Here is a 21,409-nt window from a genome sequence, read left to right on the forward strand (position 1 = left end):
CACTCTCCCCATGTTTTATCATCACATACAGTACTGAGAACTCAGAAGTAATATCCCCTTTCATGCATTTGAACAGTACCCTACTTCACAAAGATACCCATGTTATTTGACTCTTTGTGTAGCACTTAAATATATATTTTAGTCACAAAACAACCTGTTCCTCTTTCTGCTCTGTCCTGCTATTTCTCTTGTCTCCTGAAACATACTGTAGATTATAAATGCTAGTTCCATCCCTTGTGAATCTTTGTTTCCATACCCCCCTTTAAATGTTTGGCACAAGCTGAAACTTTCCAGTGTATCAAAAGCGTTGGCAAAGACCAGTGGGAAGCTCAAGTCACAAGTGCAGCTATGGTAGCCTACAAGAGAACACAATGTGACTGGCACTAAAGGAAGATGGTCTTATTAGCATCTTCCTTTAGTTCCTTCCCTCGTACTTGACCTCAGTTCGACATTAGCCTGATAATCAGACTCAAAATAAATCATGTTTCACTTTTCAGCCTACCTTTAATGTTCTCTTTTATTCAGTTTTTGTTCTAGTACAGTTGCATCAATCCCATACATACTTTATGCCATTTTAAGCTGCATACAAGATGTCCCCGCGCATATTTCTGCATACAGCTACAGCACATACAAGGCTGGATTACAAAACACACCGACTATTTGCGTAAGGAGGTCAAGATTACCTTATCAGAAAGAAAGTTATTCGGTTCCTTCCTTTGTATTTTAATCAGTGAGACAGATCAGTTGTGCCTCCAACAAAGGCTTGCATAACGACTGTGAAAAATGCATGAGAAAATGTTCCGAAAGACTTCTTCGTCTGTGTATTTCTTGCCTTCTTTGTCTCGATCCAGCCTCTCCCTATTCCACATTCTTTTTCCCTGTCAAGCTGTTTCTGTCCTGCTCTTCAGACCACACACACAGACACAATCCCTGATGCTTTCACAGACAAAAGCCTCGAGATAAACTGAAGAGACGACTGCCGTGTTTTAACCTGTCATGTCTTAGTTCTGTTCACTTGCTTTAAGTAAACATCTCTCCTCCTCATTAATCCCTAATGGCCTGCAGCACTGTGAAATCTGACAAGCACAAATAGGCAACTGAGGTCACTGATGGCACTTTGTATTCTGTCTGTAACTTTGTTTTATGCTTCAAAAGCTTTTTAGTTCTCTCATCCTTTATACACATTGTTGTTGCATGCTTTCTTCACCCTTAAAACACAAAACAACTACCATGCTGAGTGTCATGCTGGGTATCAAAGCTGTTACTTATTCTTCTATTCATCTGAGGATATTCTTCATGTTATGATTGAATTGCATGGAATTGTACCGTATGTTTTCCCCCAACAGGCTCAGTAGACTGTGATGTAAGATACATGAGCAAGGCTTTGCTTTATCTAATGGAGAATGATTAATCCAATAAGTCACTATAACAAGGAGTTGTTCGATTTCAAATTCCCTGAAGTGGAGTAAAGTGTTATTTAAAGAACAATTCATTGGTTTTCTTTTTATTTAAGCAGCAGTCTGCTCCATAGTCTTGAGCCGGAACATTCCTCAGCATTGTCTTTTTAATACACATTTCCCCCCTTAATTATTATGTTTTGCTTTGTTTGAAATGTCTCAATCATAGTGCACTACATTACCATAGTGTTGGCACCCTGAAGTTAATCAAGTAAATACTATTCCGAAATGTCAAGGCACAAATTAAAGGGCTTTATAACTCATACAACAGCCTCATCAACAGTGGCGGACTGGCCATCGGGACGTTCGGAACGAATCCCGATGGGCCGGTACTGAAGTGGGCCGTTCGGACGATGTGGGCCTGTCGGATAGGTCACTATCAGCCCCCCCACCCCCGTCGACAATTCACTAGCGGGATAAACTAGCGGTACTTAATTGGGCCGGTCGGATAAGTCACTAGCACAGCCGGCGGTACCGAAGTGGGCCGGTCGAGAGTCCCGTGCTGATTTTTAGTCCCAGTCCGCCCCTGCTCATCAATTAAGGTAAGGACAATCCCCCTAAAACATGTTTGACATAACAATTAGGAAGAACCCCTGACGACTCTCTTCCAAGAATAATGATAGAATGATTCCATAGAGAAATAAAGTATATTAGCCAAAGATAGGCAATATATAATTCAATCAAAAACAACATTGTGTAGCTTGTGACCTAAGATGTTCATCGTCATTACTACACTGTAGCTATGACCAATAAAAACCTTGAATCTTGAACTTGAACATTGAGTAACGTATGGGTGCTTGACAATAGTTTGCAGGTATACATGTCAGACATTTGAACTAGTTTGAAGTAAAGGACTCCACAAACAGTACACAAGAAAGTCACTAAAGATTCGGGCTGAATAAAATAATCCAGCTGTATTAGTTTTCCACAAACTCAACACATAATAGGTAGGTCCCAATAAACGCATTGATACCCAGCCCTACCATGTGAAAATACAAAATGATACATCCCACACGGCAATGGATGTTTTGGATTTTGAAAGTCACATTTCATTACTGCTATAGAAAGAAAGTTCTACTGGAATAAGAGACCGGGTTTGTCTTTCTAATCCGAGGTGCAGAAACTATGAGGGGGGGGAGGAAGCTTTGGCCTCTGCACGTTCAGCCTGCCTTCCCTTTGAACTTCCCTCTGACAGAGAAGCAGCACGCTATAACAACAGCAGCACTCTGTTTCCTCTGTGGTCGACCGGCAGCTACTGGAACCCCGTGCCACGCAGGGGCCGGCACTTTAGTTTATATTTAAACAAGCAATAATTCCTCCCCACCACTTCCATGGAGGGGGGGGGGGGAAATAAGACCCGGTCTGTAATTCACAGGAAGAGATTTTGAGAGAAGCATAAAAGAGCGAGGCAAAGAGGTTGTTAAAACATAGAAGAAGAGAAGGAGTCTGTTGAATTGAGCACGAGGGGTGTTGAGTGCTGGTTTGAAGGAGCAAACAAAACATACATCATTGTCTCTGTGTGGTCCCAATTCAGAATGAAGTCCCGCTGCTCCCTACGCATGGAGATCGCTCCACCAGCTTTGTTTGTTTGAATGGAAGTGAGTTGTACAGACTCCGACCTGAATTGAGGTAAAAAGGACAGTAGAAATAAAGCATGTGGCAAAGACGTGCGAGAGGCTCGCTGTTGGCATTATGAGGTCTGTTTTTACACCAACCTAAATTGTAGTGTAGTGCAAGCGAGAGTAAACAACACTTTCTTCACGCACAACAGACCTTGTTGCTACTCTTGTGCAAGGAAGCGGTTTGCAACTTCATATGAAGGAGAATATATTGTTTTCCAGAGCTCTCCCAAGATGCTATTTCAGAAGTCTCATCTCAACATAGTTAGCTGAACCTGTCATTTTAGTTGCCAGAAATAGGAGCGTGTGGTTGTCCTGTGTCAGAACAGAGAGAGCTGAACATGAAGTAATCAGAGCTGGAAAATAAGGTTATTTCTTGAGGGGCAGGGGGTTCAGAGAGTTTGGCAGCGATAACAGGTCCATTAAAGGCTTTCACACCTTCTGTCCAAGGTCATCAAGAGGAATACAGAACATTCAGCCTTGGACTATTGGAAGCTGTGTTGCCTCTTTTCAAAACGGTTGTACATTGTAATCTTGTGAAAAGCTGCCTGCGCAAAATCCAGCCTTTGTATCTGCTTAAATTGCAGTATGTAAATTCAATAATGTCTGCCTTTATTTATACAATTGGACATAGACTGCAGCTAACAGGAAAGTAATTGTCTAAATGCATCATATTAGCAAAGATATAAAAACACATGTGAGCTATTTTTATGCAGAATTAGAAAATAAAGGGTTTTAATTGAGTTCTTGATCAACATCAGCAATCAGGCATTGCTTACCATGTGAGATAGGGATTACCATCACTACATACATAACATCAACCTCTTAGAAACAAAAGGCCTTACAATAGCCGACACAGTGTTGGCCACTGTTACATTATTGTGCACCATTTGTTATGAAGAAGACTAATAGATTCATAATTCATGTTGTCGGACACCTTGTCCGTAAGACAATACCTGCAACAGGACCCGGTTCCAACATACATTTGTCATCTCAACATCATGTCATCACTGCCTAATTAATGCAAAACAGCATCACATTTAGAGCTTTTAAGCTATTTTGATTGTTGTCACCATATAACTCAAAATCTAACATCTTGAAATACATTCAATATGTATCTAAATGTGTCAAATCATCTATCTAAATGTATAAACCAACTTTTTCAGCTTATGCCAATACCATATGTGCTCATCAATTCCTAATGTGTAAAACATGTCACGTCAAGTTGGTGGTCCATTTAAGTACTTTGTTTGTGAATGTCTTAAACAGGAGCTCTCACAGTACAGAAACAGCCCTAATAAAAGTAGCCAACGACCTACTGATGGCAGCCGACTCTGGGTCACCCAGCATCCTGGTCCTTCTTGACCTGAGTGCGGCTTTCGACACAGTGGACCATACCATCCTCCTCCACCGCCTCTAGACCTACACCAGGGTGACGGACACGGCTCTGAAGTGCTGGGGCCGATCCTGTTTTTAATCTATCTATTACCTCTGGGTCATATCATCAGACAACATAACATCAACTTCCACTGCTATGCCGACGACACTCAGGTCTACATCAAAACACAACCCAATACCACCACTATCCAAACACTAAACACCTGCCTGGAAGACATCCGCTCCTGGATGACCACCAACTACCTTCAGCTCAACAGCAGCAAGACGGAGGCAATCCTGATAGGCACCACCGACCAGCTTGCCAAGGCCGCCAACATCAGCCCCTCCCTTGATGGTCAGCTCATTCCTCTCTCCTCCGTTGTCACCAACCTCGGTGTAAGGTTTGACCCCACTCTTTCTTTCCAAGCCCACATCAAACATATCACCAAGACCTCCTTCTTTCACCTGAAAAACATTTCCCGACTGAAGCCCTCACTCTCAACTGATGACATCAAAAAACTGGTTCATGCACAAATCCATCAACCGCTTGCAACTTGTCCACAACAGCACAGCCAGAGTTCTCACCGGTACAAAAAGGTCCGCACACATAACCCCCATACTTGCACAACTACACTGGCTCCCAGTCCACTACAGGATCCAGTTCAAGGTTCTGCTCCTCACGTACAGAGCCCTGAATGGACAAAGCCCAAAATACCTCTGTGACCTCATTCATACCCAGACATCTACCCGCTCTCTCCGCTCCAGCCACGCTCCTCTTCTTTACATCCCCCGCACACGTCTCCGAACAATGGGAGACCGAGCCTTCTGCTCATTCGCCCCGCGCCTCTGGAACTCCCTCCCAGATCAGCTGAGATCTGCCCCTTCCACCGAGGTCTTCAAAACCGGCCTTAAGACCCTCTTCTTTCGGCAGGCCTTCCAATAAACTTTGAGCATGGTACACCTGGAGTACTGCCATTTTTATCGCTATCTCCGACTTTTATTTTTGTACTCTATTTTTTTTTTTTTTTTCTTATTATTACAATTATCTGTTTAATCTCTCAAAGTGTATCAGTATCCCTTGTTGTGAAGCACTTCGAGATTTGTCTTGGCAGATGAGAAGCGCTATATAAATTAAATATATTATTATTATTATATTATCTGCTTCTTATCTTTATTAACACCATGCTGATGTGTCTCTGAAGAATAGCTTGGCTTCTTTATCTGGAGCTGAGCTTTCACTGTGCCGCTAATTGTGGGAGTGTTGCACCATCGACATTCACAAGCTGTTAATGGCTTCCAGTCCGCGCTGTAAGCCACCGCCAACACTCAACTAATAGGAATCACAACTTTTTTCTGTTGTCTGGAAAAACTCTGCTCAGAGAAATAACTTTTTTTTAATTTACTGGTTTTACATACTGTATGACCACCTGGGCGCCTCCCTAGGGCGTGTTCCAGGCACGTCCAGCTGGGAAGAGACCGAGAGGTAGACCTAGGACCAGGTGGAGGGATTATATCTCTTCGCTGGCCTGGGAGCGCCTTGGATCCCCCAGTCAGAGCTGGTTGATGTCACCAGGGAAAGGAACGTTTGGGGCTCTCTGCTGGAACTGCTACCTCCGCGACCCGACCACGGATAAGCGGGAGAAGATGGATGGATGGATGGATGGACATATGACCAGTCCGTTTTCCATGAGTTTTTATTTTCACATTTGGTCTGTTTACCTAAGAAGGTGCCAAATAAACCAAAATATGTTCAGTGGTTATGAAGTTATTCAATTTACTAACCCTAACCCTCATTAGAGTGAGTCAAATATGTGGCACAGCTGTATTTCTGTAGCCTGTGGTGCAGCCATGTCAAACCACTGGCATCTTATTTTAAAATCTAAGACAAAAGGACTTAAGTGTGTCTGTATTGCATGGACCTCTGCTGTCAATAAAGGTTGGTTGTTATGTCTTGCCCCTTTTATTCAATGGGAAAATCCCAACAATGCTAATTGTGTCTCGGCAGGCCGTAAAAGGCATACTTGGCTCTACTGGTGGTTAATAAAGAAAAACACTTTGGAGTAAAATATGCCCCTTTCACACCAGCGCCTTTTCAGCTCCGGCTCGGAGCTAGAGCCTGAAAAGCGCCGGGTTTTCCAGTTCACACCGCAGCGGCGCCGGCTCTTAGCTCCGGAATCCGCTTCACTTCCAGCTCCAAAAAATTGTCGGTCCAGAGGCAAGAGCTTTGGAGCTAAGAGGCGACGTCGCTTACGTCTCTCTTACGTCGAGGCGTGCAGGAAACTAAACCCACCTCCCTGAACATGGGTCGACTGTCATGCCTGCCTACAAGCAGTGTGCCTATAAACACACTTTATAAAGTCAGGCAACACTAACCAGGCTTCGTGTGATTCTGTTTATTTGTGCCTTACTTTGACCATCCGTTCACTGTTATCGATCATTGTGGAGAGAGGCAGACGTGTTGTTTTGTATTATTGCAGCTATCGGATGCAAGTAGTCAGTTTAGCTTCGGTTGCTATGCTAACATCACCCGTTTTATACCAGAGAAACTTTCATAACAGCGTTGTGATACAAAACCGTGTCAATTCAGACTGACACACATTCACTTAGGCTAAGGGAACTGGGGATATGCATCAGCTGCTTGTGTGAGTCGGACAGTGAATACTTTAGAGCGGCCGCTGCAGTGTGAGCTAACCGGGAGCTACCGGGAGAATAAACTCCCGTGGAAGAGCAGCCAATACTGCAGCGGTCGGTAAATGCTGCAGAAACACATTAATAAACAATGAACCACGGCACTCTGGAGAAAAGTATAAGGTTGGAGAAGTCGTTATTCAATTTATTCTGGCTTCGTGTGATTAAAAGCAACACGATCATCGACCCGACGCAGTTGTTGTGAGCGCCGTAATGGCTGCCGTTGGAGCGATGTAAACGGTGACGTCATGACGCAGCAGGGGCAGCTCTGGGGCGCCAGTGGGCGGTGTGAACAGAGCGGGAGCAGAAAAGGGAAACCGGAGCTGAACCAGAAAAGCTCCCGCTCGGAGCTAGAAACTGAAAAGCGCTGGTGTGAAAGCCGCAATAGTGTAAGCCACTTGATGGATAACCTGTCAATATGTGACATGAAATAGCATTATATAAGATTCAGATTCTTGGTATCATTTCTTCTTTTCTAACTTGTCTGCTGCCCCAAAAGCTCAACTGAACATTTCTTTTATTTTTTGTAACTGTCACATTGTTGCCTTCTCCCCGTCAGTCACATGAGATTAGAGCGAGCGTCGAGCTGACACGTTGGACAAACGCAGCATTGCCAGATGAAAGGTTTAACAGATTAGTCTCTTCTTTCGTGGGAAGACCGACACCCTAGGTTCGTTCTCTCTGTGACTGCACGCTGTAGCCTGGAGGGCTGGGATTCCAAAACAAATAATACTGCCGCTTAGGGAGCTAAAGAGACAAATGATGTAATGCAAAGTAAGCAGAGAAGATGACAGAGTTGAGATAACATTTGACAACTTCATTTTGTATGCCATTAAATCACATTTTCCCTCTCAATGCATTGCACTATTTTGGATATCATATATTCCTGGTTGGAGTTCAGATGCATGATGACCTTTTTGTCTCGACATGTTTTTTCACTGAGGCAGGCACACACTCATATTTCCCACAGTCTCCCGGCAGTTGACAGTTGTTTACATCAAGAATTGAACGATAAATAAGTTGTAGTTTTATATTTCTCAAATGTCTGATTCCGTTGCCAAAGTGTCAATGCATCGGCCGAAGTGTGGATGCTTTCCATAACATCAGTGTGTCTGTAATCTTTAGTCAAGCCTTCCACACATTAGCGGGTCTAACACACAGAGCTTAAATTGGATCCCAGATGGCCTGGACGGTCATGGTTTCTGTTAACTCAACTCAAGTCCAAACCACTGTAGCATTTAATGAGCCGAAACACATTTTTACCACGACCTAAAATGAACCATTGCAGCATTTCTTTTTATATCCCAACTGTTTTTCACATTGTCAAAATAAGGACATCTTGTCACTGCTGACAAAGTTGTTTCTTCTGTGTAATTTTCCTGTTAAAGCTTTTGTATGTAATAAAAACCGGTCTGCTCTGTAAGTACCCTGAAGCAGAACGTGGCTTTGCTACAGTGTGTGTCTTTCCTACACACATTATGTCTCTCTCTTAGAGTAACTCAAAAGTTGATGAAGCATTATATCCTGTGTAACTTTAAGGATACATTGCCTACTGTATTAGCTGAATGAATGACCTTTCTTTTCTGTCTCTATCCATCTCATCTGCCTTCCTGCAGAGTGTATCGGAGCCCGAAGTCCCCGCAGTCATCCCCCCGTCCCAGCAGGGGGTTGAGGAGCTGTCAGAGGCTGTGGCAGGGCTGGACAGCGTGGAGGAGGTCATGAAGTTCCTGGAGCCGGAGCGATGGCAGCTGGATATGGAGGAGCTGTACAAACCAACGTGGCATGTGCTGGGGAAATCCTTCCTCCACAATAAGAAGGCCAGAGGTAGGACACTTTCAAACTCATACATCACGATGGACATTACATGAGACAAAACATTTAAAGGTCCCCTATTATGCTGTTTTTCATCAATATATTACAGGTCTCGGATAAATACAAAACATGTCTCTGAAGTGTTTGGCTCCAAACACCAAACAGATCATTGCAGCATCCCATAATCCCCTCTGTTTCAGCCCTGTTTCAAAAGTGCTAATTCTCTGTGCTCTCGGACAGTGTTTTTCAAAGTGGGGGCCCCGACCCCCCGGGGGGGCCGCCAGGAGGCACCAGGGGGGTCACGCAAAGTTTGAGGGAAAGGGGATATTTTTTTTTTTAAGTTACATTTTTTGTATTAATAACTGCATATCTATCTATCTATGTGTCCTTTGATGCCAACCTTTTAATATTTTTCACTTATTCATATATATATATATATATTTTTCAAGCCAATCAGAATCGACCTGCCGCCCGACGATAATGCTATATGGGGGTTCTTGGCATGGCAACGTTTGGGAACCCCTGCTCTAGGAGGAGATTCAGGTGATAAGGTGGTGGGGGTTACCTTGGTTGCTGATTGGCTAATGGTTACACAAGCCAGCAAATCATTATGACATCATAAAGTGGCCAAAATCTGATCAGCTCATTTTCAGACAGGTTTTTATAGAAATGGATCAGGACAAAAAGTGAGCAAATCTTTTTTCCTGAAACTTTCAGAATCTCTTTCCACAGAGGGGACACATGTTGATGAAGAAGAGACATGAACAAGTGGATTTTGCATAATAGATGACCTTTAAGAAAGTTGCAAAGATTATTTCAAAGGGAAAAGATTTTGATCATGTACTTTCTGTGTCTTTGAGGAGGAGCTGATCTAAATCTGTTGAGGGAGGAAGTGCGACTGTACAGCTGCACCCCACGAAACTTCTCTGTTTCCTTGCGTGAGGAGTTGAAGAGGACAGATGCCATTTTCTGGCCGAGCTGCCTCCTGGTGAAGCGCTGTGGTGGAAACTGTGCCTGCTGCTCTCACCGCTGCTTCGACTGTCAGTGTGTTCCTGCCAGGGTCACAAAGAAATACCATGAGGTGAATATTAACTTTATGAAATGCGAGGGACATTTGTATACATTTTCAGACATTTACAAGTTCAGCTGTTCAAGGAATTCCATTTCAGTAGCACACATTTGTAAAGGTTAAATGATACAATGACAAGAGGACAGCAAAGAACAGGGCTGGGTATGCTGGCTTACCCTATGTATGGTTTTATATATATAATAAAAAAACATGTGTGGCCTTTCCAACTTTCATTCTTTAACCAATATTGCACACAATTTACAGCATAATGTAATTCATTCATCAAAATTAAATGTGTTGAGCACATTCATGCTGAAGTGTGGTGAGTCCATGAAATATATCGAAGCCTGCAAGCTGGTTCAGGCAGTCAACTGTAGCACCAATGATTCATCAACATTTGACATTCTCCCTAATCTCTATTAAAGCTGTTAGATGTGCCATCTCCCTCTCTAGTTTCATAATTCAGGCTTCTAAATGAATGAAATTGAAATATCACGTACGGTTTGGGATTTCAGAATTGATGTCACTGGCATTGTCATAACTCTTTGGACAATTATTGTTGTGTGCAAGTGCTTGATGTCCAGCCGCTTACTAAAGCATCTTCCTCTTTGACAGGTTCTCCTGTTGAAACATCGAAGCGGAGTCAAAGGCCTGCAGAAGTCCATGACTGATGTCCTCCTGGAGCACCATGAGGAGTGTGCCTGTGAGTGTAAAGATGACTGGGACTGACCTCACTCGTGTAATAGCTGCCACCAGAATCGCACAGGTCATTAGAAATGAACCTCTGCAGCTGTTGCAACGTTCTGTATCTCATCCACTTCCACTGGAAGCTAACAAGATTGTCCCTTCATCCTATTGTCCTTTCGCTAATTGGATAACACGGAACAGACTGGAATCTAATAAGTCTGCTGAATGGATTTGACTGCTGTGGAATACCAATAGTGTGCTCTGAGTGCATTCTAGAGACACAACAATTCACTGGAGCAGATCTAGACTATTACCTTTGTGCTCTGAAGACTATTTATTTTTCAGAGATATGAACATTGAGGTGCTTTTTCCTCTTCTTGAGGTCTCTTTAAAGGTTCAGCTAGTGTGGGCTGATAGTGTCATGGAAAATGGGAGCTTCTTTGTTCAAGTACTTTTTTTATGTCTATAAGCGAGCTGGCTCCAGCTGCCTTACTCCCTCTGCTCCTCTATTATTATCATTGAGGCGAAGAACGGTCCTTCGTCATGAGCAGTTTTCCTTTGCTCCCCTCTTGTATCACCACAGATTTAATCTGCAGCCACGGTGTTGCTAAAGCGTCTTGCTAATCAGACTGTTTAATGTGTAAATAATTCACTTACATTTCCTTTCCACCGTCGTGCCTTTTCTGCCAAAGATTCTCAAAGAGAAAAATAATAGTTGCACATGTAGAATCAGCTGGTCGTTACATTTCGACCCTTCTCATGTATCTCAAATCTGCTTGCTTCAGGAACGTCAGGCAACTCTTGCTATGTTTGAGATTGTTCATATTCAATATTTATTTGTTTAATTAAAGGGAAATGTAGGTCCAAAATGTTTTCTTTTTTGCTACATATGTCACTGTAAAGTAGTATAGGCCTCCCGTTTTCATTCTTACTCATCTTACATTGCCATTGTGTTATGGATGGTTTTCAATTTCTATATGCCAAAGTTATTTATCTCTGCCTTTGCAATAACTGTTTGTGTATTTCATTGTATTGAAAGTCAAAAATAAATTCTTCCATTTTTAATTTTGGGTATATTACTTGAGATTCGTGAAACAGAAACAGAGAAATTATATAAATCATTTTTTTTTTAAACAATGGTTGCATGTAGTCCTAACGCAACATGACCAATGCTGGACTTCACTGGAGGAAACTAGATTTGGATAATTCTTAATGGAGTTTTCATAATGCTACTAGTATACTGTAGGTAAGTAGTGGATAAAAGGCTGATAAGGAAGACCTGAAGCAAAGATGATCATTCAAATAAGCCGAAAACTATTGCAGAAATGTGACACAAGAACCAACATTACCAGTCCATTATTCATCTAAGTAGAAACAGCATTGTTAGTTTCAATTCATTGTGTTTGAATTATGCCTGGAATTATCTATCTGATTTTCTTGTAACCCTTCTCTTGCGTTTCGGGTCAAAAGTGACAAAGTCACTCGGTCATAAATATTGTGTTTTTCATCCAATTGCCTCAAGACCTTATGTTATCCTCCACACTAGGCCTCTGCACATATACACTTGATGATCACCACTTGCATTGATTTTTTTGTGATTTATTCAACAGTGAAACACCCATGATGTTTAGATGTATACATCACTGCAGGGGACATTACATTGACTTACATGCATTTCCTGGAGACTTATCCTAACCTTAGCCATAACCAACACATGCCTAACCATAACCCTAACCCTAACCCTAACCAAGTCTTCACCCTAAAATGGATGATTCCCCTCATGGGGACCTCCAATTTGTCCCCATAAGAGAGGCGAGTCCCCACACGTGACTGTGTAAACAGATGTAGGTCCCCACAAGTATAGTAATGCTAGGCCACACACATACACACACATATGTATTGTGCTTATGTCCCCCCACACCTTCCAAACAAAACAATTTACTCTAAGTTACGGGAACCTCTCACTTTCTCGCAATGTATACCACACACACACACACACACACACACACACACACACACACACACACACACACACACACACACACACACACACACACACACACACACACACACACACACACACACACACACACACACACACACACACACACGTATTGTGCTTATGTCCCCCCACACCTTCCAGACAAAACAAAGTACCCTAAGTTACGGGAACCTCTCACTTTCTCGCGCTGTTCTCACAGGTGCGAGCTCTGTGCCCCTCGACAAAGAAACATCTCTCACTTTCTCGCAATAAATGCCCCTCCATTACGGTCTCTCATGCCGTTGTATTTGTGCCTTGCTCACATTTGACTCATTGACACAATGAGTAGGCAACCGATTAGAGGCTCTGTACAAATGTTTTGAACCAGATGAAAAGAAGAATGAACCAGAAATAGAGGACGATGTCTCAGAAATGGAAGACAACAGCGATCCAGACTATGAGCCTGACCAACTATTACGTTACCATTGACTGTTAGCAGGCTCAATGTCGAGTCAAGGCAACATAATAAAGGAGACGGTAGCCGAAGTAATCAAAAAAATAATTTAATTAATAATTACCACCATGGTTGAACAAAGGAAATATAAAGTAATGACAGACAAGAACACATACTGCACAGACAGGATCAGCCCCAGACAAAGGGGAAAGCAGAATACTTATGAGGTAATGACGAGACAAGACACACCTGGGTTAATTACAAATGGGTACACCTGGAGGGGAAACGATAAGGACTACAAAACCATAACAGGAAACTACAGCTAGACATGACACATCATACTAGGAGCGCCTGATCAGGGCACAAACACATAACACCAACAGTCAACAGACCAGTAAGAGGCCCCTGAGAGAGAGGCCCCTGAGGGAGAGGCCCCTGAGAGAGAGGCCCCTGAGAGAGAGGCCCCTGAGGGAGAGGCCCCTGAGAGAGAGGCCCCTGAGAGAGGCCCCTGAGGGAGAGGCCCCTGAGAGAGAGGCCCCTGAGGGAGAGGCCCCTGAGAGAGAGGCCCCTGAGGGAGAGGCCCCTGAGAGAGAGGCCCCTGAGGGAGGAGCCCTGAATATTTATTTCACTCTAAATGTTTATTGAGGAAAACACTGAACAGTATCAGTGTCTTATTTTATATTCATCACAGTGAATGCAGTGAATGCTGAACTTGATGGGCCCACCGGTGGGTCCGGACCATATACTTTAGTTGAAAGTACACAATGAAACACTGACTTGCTTGTATCAAATCAATACATCCCATACATCATTGGAACGGGAGAATCTCAGCTACAAGGCCGATTAACGCATTTCCATCTCCAGTAAACACATCCTACATGGCAAGCATTTTTATAATATACACTAATGTTAACTTTGTTAACCACTTTGAAAAAAAGGTTTATGACATTCGCTCTTCTTTTTCTGACTCACCCCTACTTACCGCCGGATCACCTGAGCCACCTTCAACCGGCACACTAACCTCCTTTTCCCCTCTCTCTCCAAGTGAGGTTCTTACCCTCATTACCTCTGCCCGCCCTACCACCTGTCCTCTGGACCCTATCCCTTCAAACCTCCTTCAGACTATCGCTCCTGATATTCTACCGTTTCTCACCCATTTCATCAACACTTCTCTAACTTCTGGTCACTTTCCACACACTCTCAAGGAGGCGAGAGTAAACCCTCTCCTGAAGAAACCCACTCTCAACCCGTCTGATGTTATAAACTACAGGCCTGTCTCTCTCCTCCCGTTCCTGTCTAAAACACTTGAACGCGCTGTCTTTAAACAACTCTCCTCCTATCTCCATCAGAACAACCTTCTGGATCCGCACCAGTCTGGTTTCAAGGCAGGTCACTCCACAGAAACTGCTCTCATTGCTGTCACTGAGGAACTGCACACTGCTAAAGCAGCCTCCCTCTCCTCTGTCCTCATCCTGTTGGACCTGTCTGCTGCATTCGACACGGTGAATCATCAGATCCTCCTTCGCACTCTCCAAGAACTTGGAGTTTCAGGCTCTGCACTTTCCCTCCTCACCTCATACCTCAAAGACCGCACCTACAGGGTTACTTGGAGACGGTCTGAGTCCGACCCTTGTCAATTAACTACAGGGGTCCCTCAGGGCTCTGTTCTTGGTCCTCTCCTCTTCTCCCTGTACACAAACTCGCTCGGATCTGTCATTAGCCCGCATGGTTTTTCATACCACTGCTACGCTGACGACACCCAATTAATTCTGTCCTTTCCCCGCTCAGAGACCCAGGTCGTCGCACGCATCTCTGCTTGTTTAGCTGACATCTCTCAGTGGATGTCCGCTCATCATCTCAAGCTCAACCTTGACAAAACTGAAGTGCTTTTCCTTCCGGGAAAAGATTGTCCCTCTCTTGACCTAACTATCAACATCGGCCCCTCTGTTGTTTCCCCGACTCAGACTGCAAGGAATCTGGGTGTTATCCTAGATAACAACCTGTCGTTTACTGCAAACATCGCTGCTACAACCCGCTGCTGCAGATACATGCTTTTCAACATCAGGAAGATACGCCCACAGCTGACCCAGAAATCGACGCAGGTTCTGGTCCAGGCTCTCGTCACCTCACGCCTAGACTACTGCAACTCCCTCCTGGCTGGTCTACCTGCATGTGCCATCCGACCTCTGCAGCTCATCCAGAATGCAGCGGCTCGTCTGGTCTTCAACCTTCCAACATTTTCCCACACCACGCCGCTCCTCCGCTCCCTCCACTGGCTTCCGGTAACTGCTAGAATCCACTTCAAGACACTGGTACTTGCGTACCATGCTGCGAATGGATCTGGCCCTTCCTACATCCAGGACATGCCATTACACCCCAGCACGTGCACTACGCTCTGCATCAGCCAAACGACTCGCTGCACCCTCGCTGCGAGGGGGACCCAAGTTCCCATCAGCAAAAACACGTGGGTTTGCTATCCTGGCTCCAAAATGGTGGAATGAGCTCCCCATTGAAATCAGGACCGCAGAAAGCTTACACACCTTCCGGCGCAGACTGAAAACTCATCTCTTTCGACTCCACTTCGAGCGATAGAATGACTAACAAAGAACTGCTAACAGAGCACTTATATACTAATAAAGGACTGGCTTAGCCAGTTGAGCAGCACTTGAAACGATTGGCTCTTTCAAACCTGATGTTCTTATATGATTCTGTTTTCCTCAAGGTTGTGTCTTCCTGGTCGAATGTACTTATTGTAAGTCGCTTTGGATAAAAGCGTCAGCTAAATGCAATGTAATGTAATGTAATGTACAGTAAGCACTATCTTTGAATTTACTGCAACATTATAACATGAAATTCCCCCCTGTTGTCACCCCTTGATTCTACTTGCGTTGACTGTTCAAATGAGACGTCAACCACCAAAATGGATAAGGGGTTCCAGAGATATCACTGTGCAAAACACAACGGTCAATTTTGACGGAAAATAGTGGGAAGGGGGGTCTGACCTACTGGAACGCAAGAGAAGGACAAAACAGAGGATTTTTTAACAATACGTTATTTTGACTTCATAGCATTCATGCATTCATCTAAATCCAGATTACAAGTTCTTCAATGAAAATCTAAAACATTTTATAACAAAGTCAAGGGACATTATTTCAACAGCATGTTTAATCATGATGTAAACTGAGGAGCTACAATGAAGGGGCAGGTTTTGTTGTAAAGTTTTAGCATGCTATCATCTGCATAGAAATGTAACAACATGTAGGATGTTCTTTATGATGTAGGTTGGCACTTAGTTAATTATCCACGTCTGTTTTAATGGGACATTTAAGAGCCTACATTTTTACTGAAATATCAACATAGGGGAAAAAGATATGTCCAAGTTGTGTGGACAGGTTCACATTCTTGAACCAATTGACTCGGATTTAAATAACAAAGTAACCTTCAGAGTGATCTTTAGTTATTGGAGATTATGCATTGACGGACATGTGTGTTACTTAATTTTTTCTCATATTACTTTCAAATTACATGAACGTACCCTCAAGCATTATTCATGTTTTCTTTATTTCACAAGCTCCTTATCAGACACAGAGCAGCGTTGTTAAAGCATCCCCTCGGCCATCAGGTCACCCAGCCAGGAGGAGCTTCTCATTTGTCCATCTCCCGCTGTTGTCCTGGCCAATTATTCTGATCTAATGTGTGCTCTGGCAGGAATCTACAGTGACGCCAGATGCTACTACATAAGCCCGCCGGCCCCCAGTGTGGTTTTTATAATATTAAACAGACTGACTTCCTAAGTCAGTGTTTCTTGTCAGAGGTAACCTCACTGCACTGGCACAAGATGTGACACACAGCATGGGCCATTGGTCTGGTTCTTCTAGTGTGTTTGTGTATGCGTGCGTGGAGATGTGTGGAACTACAATCCACCACATGACGCTTCCACCCTTCACCCACTGCTCCTTCGCTGTGAAACCAAAGTAGCCTCAGTCATGCTAGACCGCAGCAGCACGGTGCAATTAAAGTGTCTCTACTTAACGTTAGAAACTAGATTTGTATTCATTTTGTCTCTTAGGAAAACCAAACTCTTAACCTGCACCCAACTTAGAAGTGTTGCTCAACGTGTGGGTTGAACAGACAAAGAAAAGGGCAATGCATATGGAAACGCAAACTTTTGAAACGTTGTCACTTTGCGGTACATTTCACAAGGTATTGCATACAAACACAAAGCTGGTACACAGATAGCAACAAGCACAGCATCAGGCTGATGTCCTTTATTTCTTTAGAAGGTTTAATTGCTCTAACAAAAGATTGAGGCACATTGGTGGTTTCTTTCTGCCTCCGCTACACATGCCTCATCTCCACAATCAACACACACCTCCAACATCTCCTCCTACAAAGACTTGTTTCATAAAATCACAGAACTAACATCTAATATATTCCAGGTTTGACCTTTCTTCTCATCGTTTGAATAGCTGCAGAGACAGAGCCTCCTACACCTTTTCAAATCATTTGAGAAAATAAGAAATGCAAACTCAACACAGTATTCACAGACGTCAGAGTTGTCCCTGGCATTTTGCTGTCAATAGAAATGGTGGAGGTTGCATTGTTTTTTTATTCCATCTGCTCTATCCTCTCCTGCTCATAGACATTATTTTAAATGAATCATGCACTAAAGTTGAAAATGAATTTGTCCCTGATGGCGGATTTCCGAGATTCTGGCAATATGATTATCTCAGAGAATTAAAAGAAAAAGAAGAAGATAAACCTTTATTGATCCCCTAGGGGAGACAGTTTTCAATTGTCCACTGTCTTTATACACACGATCAGGACGTGAACCGCAACCTTTCTTTTCCATGGCCAAGTGAGACTGACCTACTGCCGCCGCAAAAAGTAACACAAACAATTATTTCATAGTCTGGGATTGAATTGCCTCCCATAATGTTATTAGTATTACATTTTTATTTCTGATAGGACACTGGCAAATGTATATGAGAATGCCACAACCCTTTATTTTCAAGTTTGCTCACTTGCTTCCTTGCTGCTTGTTTTGCACAATATTGGTAATAAACTCCATCTGTCACAGTTTCTGTTCCCAAGAGCTTAAAAACCTTCTGGTCCTCTCTCAAACCTCAACCAGCAGCACTTTGGCAGCCATTACTGTGGTCTTGCAGTTTCCACTTATCTTTGTCATTTCCCATTAACACAAGAAATCCTAGAAAGCACTTTTTATAAGTTCATATCTATTATTTTTAAATATATCAATGTTAATGTAACTTTAATGAAAGCTGACTTTGGATTTGACTCTGACAATTAGGTGTTGTTGTATTTCTATGATCCCTGTCTCCTACAAGATGACATTCCCATAAAACCGCATTCCCAATTACATTTCGAGGGAAACACCTTTTCCTCGCCAGTTTTTAAATCCATGGCTAAGATTGTAAATTCAAACAAAAACAAAACACAACATCAGAATCAGAATAACTGTATTAGTCCCACAGAGGGGAAATGTGCATCGTTACGGCAGGAAAGAGCCCCATACAGCTTAGTGTATGTTAAAAAAAAGTACTAAGTTATGATATAATAAGAAATATAATTTTTTTTTAAAAATGGTTAGGCACCAACACTTGGTAAGGTTTGGTAAAAAAAATCATAGATTAAAATAAATATGTTTTTTAACATTACAAAGTTCAAGTCTTGAATGATCAGATCAGCACCTCCAAATCTGAGGCCATGGTTCTCAGCAGGAAACCGATGGACTGTCCACTCCAAGTAGGGAATGAGTCCTTACCCCAAGTGAAGGAGTTCAAGTATCTCGGGGTATTGTTCTCGAGTGAGGGAACAATGGAGCGTGAGATGGGCCGGAGAATCGGAGCAGCGGGAGCGGTACTGCAGTCGCTTTACCGCACCGTTGTGACGAAAAGGGAGCTGAGCCAGAAGGCAAAGCTCTCTGTCTACCGGGCCATTTTCGTTCCAACCCTCACCTATGGTCATGAAGGATGGGTCATGACCGAAAGAACGAGATCGCGGATACAAGCGGCCGAGATGGGTTTTCTCCGCAGGGTGGCTGGTGTCTCCCTTAGAGATAAGGTGAGAAGTTCGGTCATCAGGGAGGGACTCAGAGTTGAGCCGCTCCTCCTTCGCGTCGAAAGGAGCCAGTTGAGGTGGTTCAGGCACCTAGTTAGGATGCCACCTGGGCGCCTCCCTGGGGAGGTGTTCCAGGCACGTCCAGCTGGGAAGAGACCAAGGGGTAGACCTAGGACCAGGCGGAGGGATTATATCTCTTCGCTGGCCTGGGAGCGCCTTGGGACCCCCCAGTCAGAGCTGGTTGATGTCGCCAGGGAAAAGAAAGTTTGGGGCTCTCTGCTGGAACTGCTACCCCCGCGACCCGACCACGGATAAGCGGGAGAAGATGGATGGATGGAAGTCTTGAATTAAACTCTGATTCTGATTAGATATGTGGTTTCATACGAGGTAAAAAAAAAAAGACTTCTGGGGGAATTAATGTATCGGCTCAAGTCTATACCATGCTCCTCTGGAAGTGGACTTCCACAGTTTGATGTAACACATCAGCCATATTTTAAAAGCTGGTATAAAATATGTTTTCCCCAAAACGTAAATTGACAAAGCAGTGTTTTTGTATAGGCACATTGTGCTTCTTATCTCTTCTTCGAGTGTTTCCCCTGATGTGGCATCCAAGTGCTGTTAGCATGCTCCTAATAAAACCATCGGTCACACCTGCTGCCAGCACTTAGTCAGCTGTACTGTATGTGCCAAGTCATTTTGGTGACAATTATCCCCGGGCGCCGTTCATAATGGCAGCCCACTGCTACTGACACTAGGATGGGTCAAATGCAGAGAAACCATTTTGTTACATAGTACCTGTACTATGTAATAACAATAAAAGTGAACAAAATTAAGCACAGATAAGCTGTAATTTCCCAAGACAGAAGAAAGGAAGAAAAAAACAGGCAACTAGTTGAACAAGGCATATGCAGTGTGAAACTTCATCATCTATGTTGGAGTAAAAAGTACTAATGGTCCAGAAATATATGTGTAACAGCGCTACTCAATTTCCCTCCAAGTCACACGTTGTATCCACAGTACAAGAGGAAACCTTGGGAGATTCACTGCAGCCTTTGCAGAGCTCTCACATTTGCAACAATCCATCTCCTGCTACTTGCAACTGCCTGTAAATCTGAACATGCAGTCTGGGAATCGATTGTTTATAACAGTGCTGGGTGTTTCAGCACTGACTGAAGGGGAAAATATGGCGGCCTCTACCAGATGACAACTCCAGCATCCCTAATTGGTTCACAGTACACAGAGGGAAAGACCAAACTGAATGGTGCATGGTATGTTTTGATAATTATAGGGTGCTGCATTAGCGGTTTTTAGAGAACTGGCTGTTGCTGCTGGGAATGTAAGGTCCTCGACTTTAGTGTAGTTAATCATGGGTCAGGAAATCCTTTACAAAGCAGCCCAGCAGAGAAATGCTCCACGTTAAATATACTGTACGTTGAATCGTTTGACAGATGTCTCCCATTTCAGCCTTCTTCTCCTCATTACGTCTAGCATTTAACCGCTCCACGTTGCCACACCAAGATGAAAGGTTTTTACTCTGAACTTTATGATGCACTATGCATTAAACATCCTGCTATAAATCAAACGTGTAAGTGTATACAGTACACGACAATTTCAGAGAACTAAACCATAGGCAAAAAAGAGTAATATACTCAACGGAAGTCATACAAATGTCATCCCTTGGATCCTATAGCACCATTTTAAAAAGTCATCAGGTGTAAATTGCATTGAGTTCGGAAATGTGTCACCTCACTCGCCTCAAGTGTATCAATTCCCTCTCAGATCGCTTAGCAAATGTCACCACACTGTGACTTTAGCCCTGAGCATATCTGGGCCAGTGACAGTGTGAGCGCTACATTCTTGGATAGCATATCTCCTGTACACACACACATACACACACACACACACACACACACACACACACACACACACACACACACACACACACACACACACACACACACACACACACACACACACACACACACACACACACACACACACACACACACACACACACACACAGAACATGGTGGTAGTACAGTAGATATACCGAGGGTCTGGGACTGATGAGCTCCGACAGGCCGCTCACAGATGATGCTATTACTCACAGACGTCCATCCTGCCCGCGGCCATGAGGGACATGCATCCTTAACAGAGAGAGAGGTCAAAAGTCAAAGATTCCTG

The 21,409-nt window shown here is 43.5% G+C and overlaps 1 protein-coding gene across 2 annotated transcripts in view; it reads left to right on the top strand.

Annotated features, from left to right (window-relative positions):
• The window catches only part of pdgfc (platelet derived growth factor c), a 47,429-nt gene extending 35,655 nt beyond the window's left edge, over positions 1 to 11,774 (top strand). The window contains exons 4-6 of one of the 2 annotated variants that reach the window (XM_034092193.1): positions 8,758 to 8,965; positions 9,814 to 10,034; positions 10,638 to 11,774. In XM_034092193.1, coding sequence (XP_033948084.1) covers positions 8,758 to 8,965; positions 9,814 to 10,034; positions 10,638 to 10,751 — 543 coding nt within the window. In that variant the 3' untranslated portion in view covers positions 10,752 to 11,774. The remainder of the gene's footprint in view (positions 1 to 8,757; positions 8,966 to 9,813; positions 10,035 to 10,637) is intronic. The other variant, XM_034092194.1, reaches the window with a different exon arrangement.
• Positions 11,775 to 21,409: the final 9,635 nt, after the last annotated feature.

This window comes from Pseudochaenichthys georgianus, chromosome 10 (assembly GCF_902827115.2).
Source record: "Pseudochaenichthys georgianus chromosome 10, fPseGeo1.2, whole genome shotgun sequence".
Classification (NCBI taxonomy): domain Eukaryota; kingdom Metazoa; phylum Chordata; class Actinopteri; order Perciformes; family Channichthyidae; genus Pseudochaenichthys; species Pseudochaenichthys georgianus.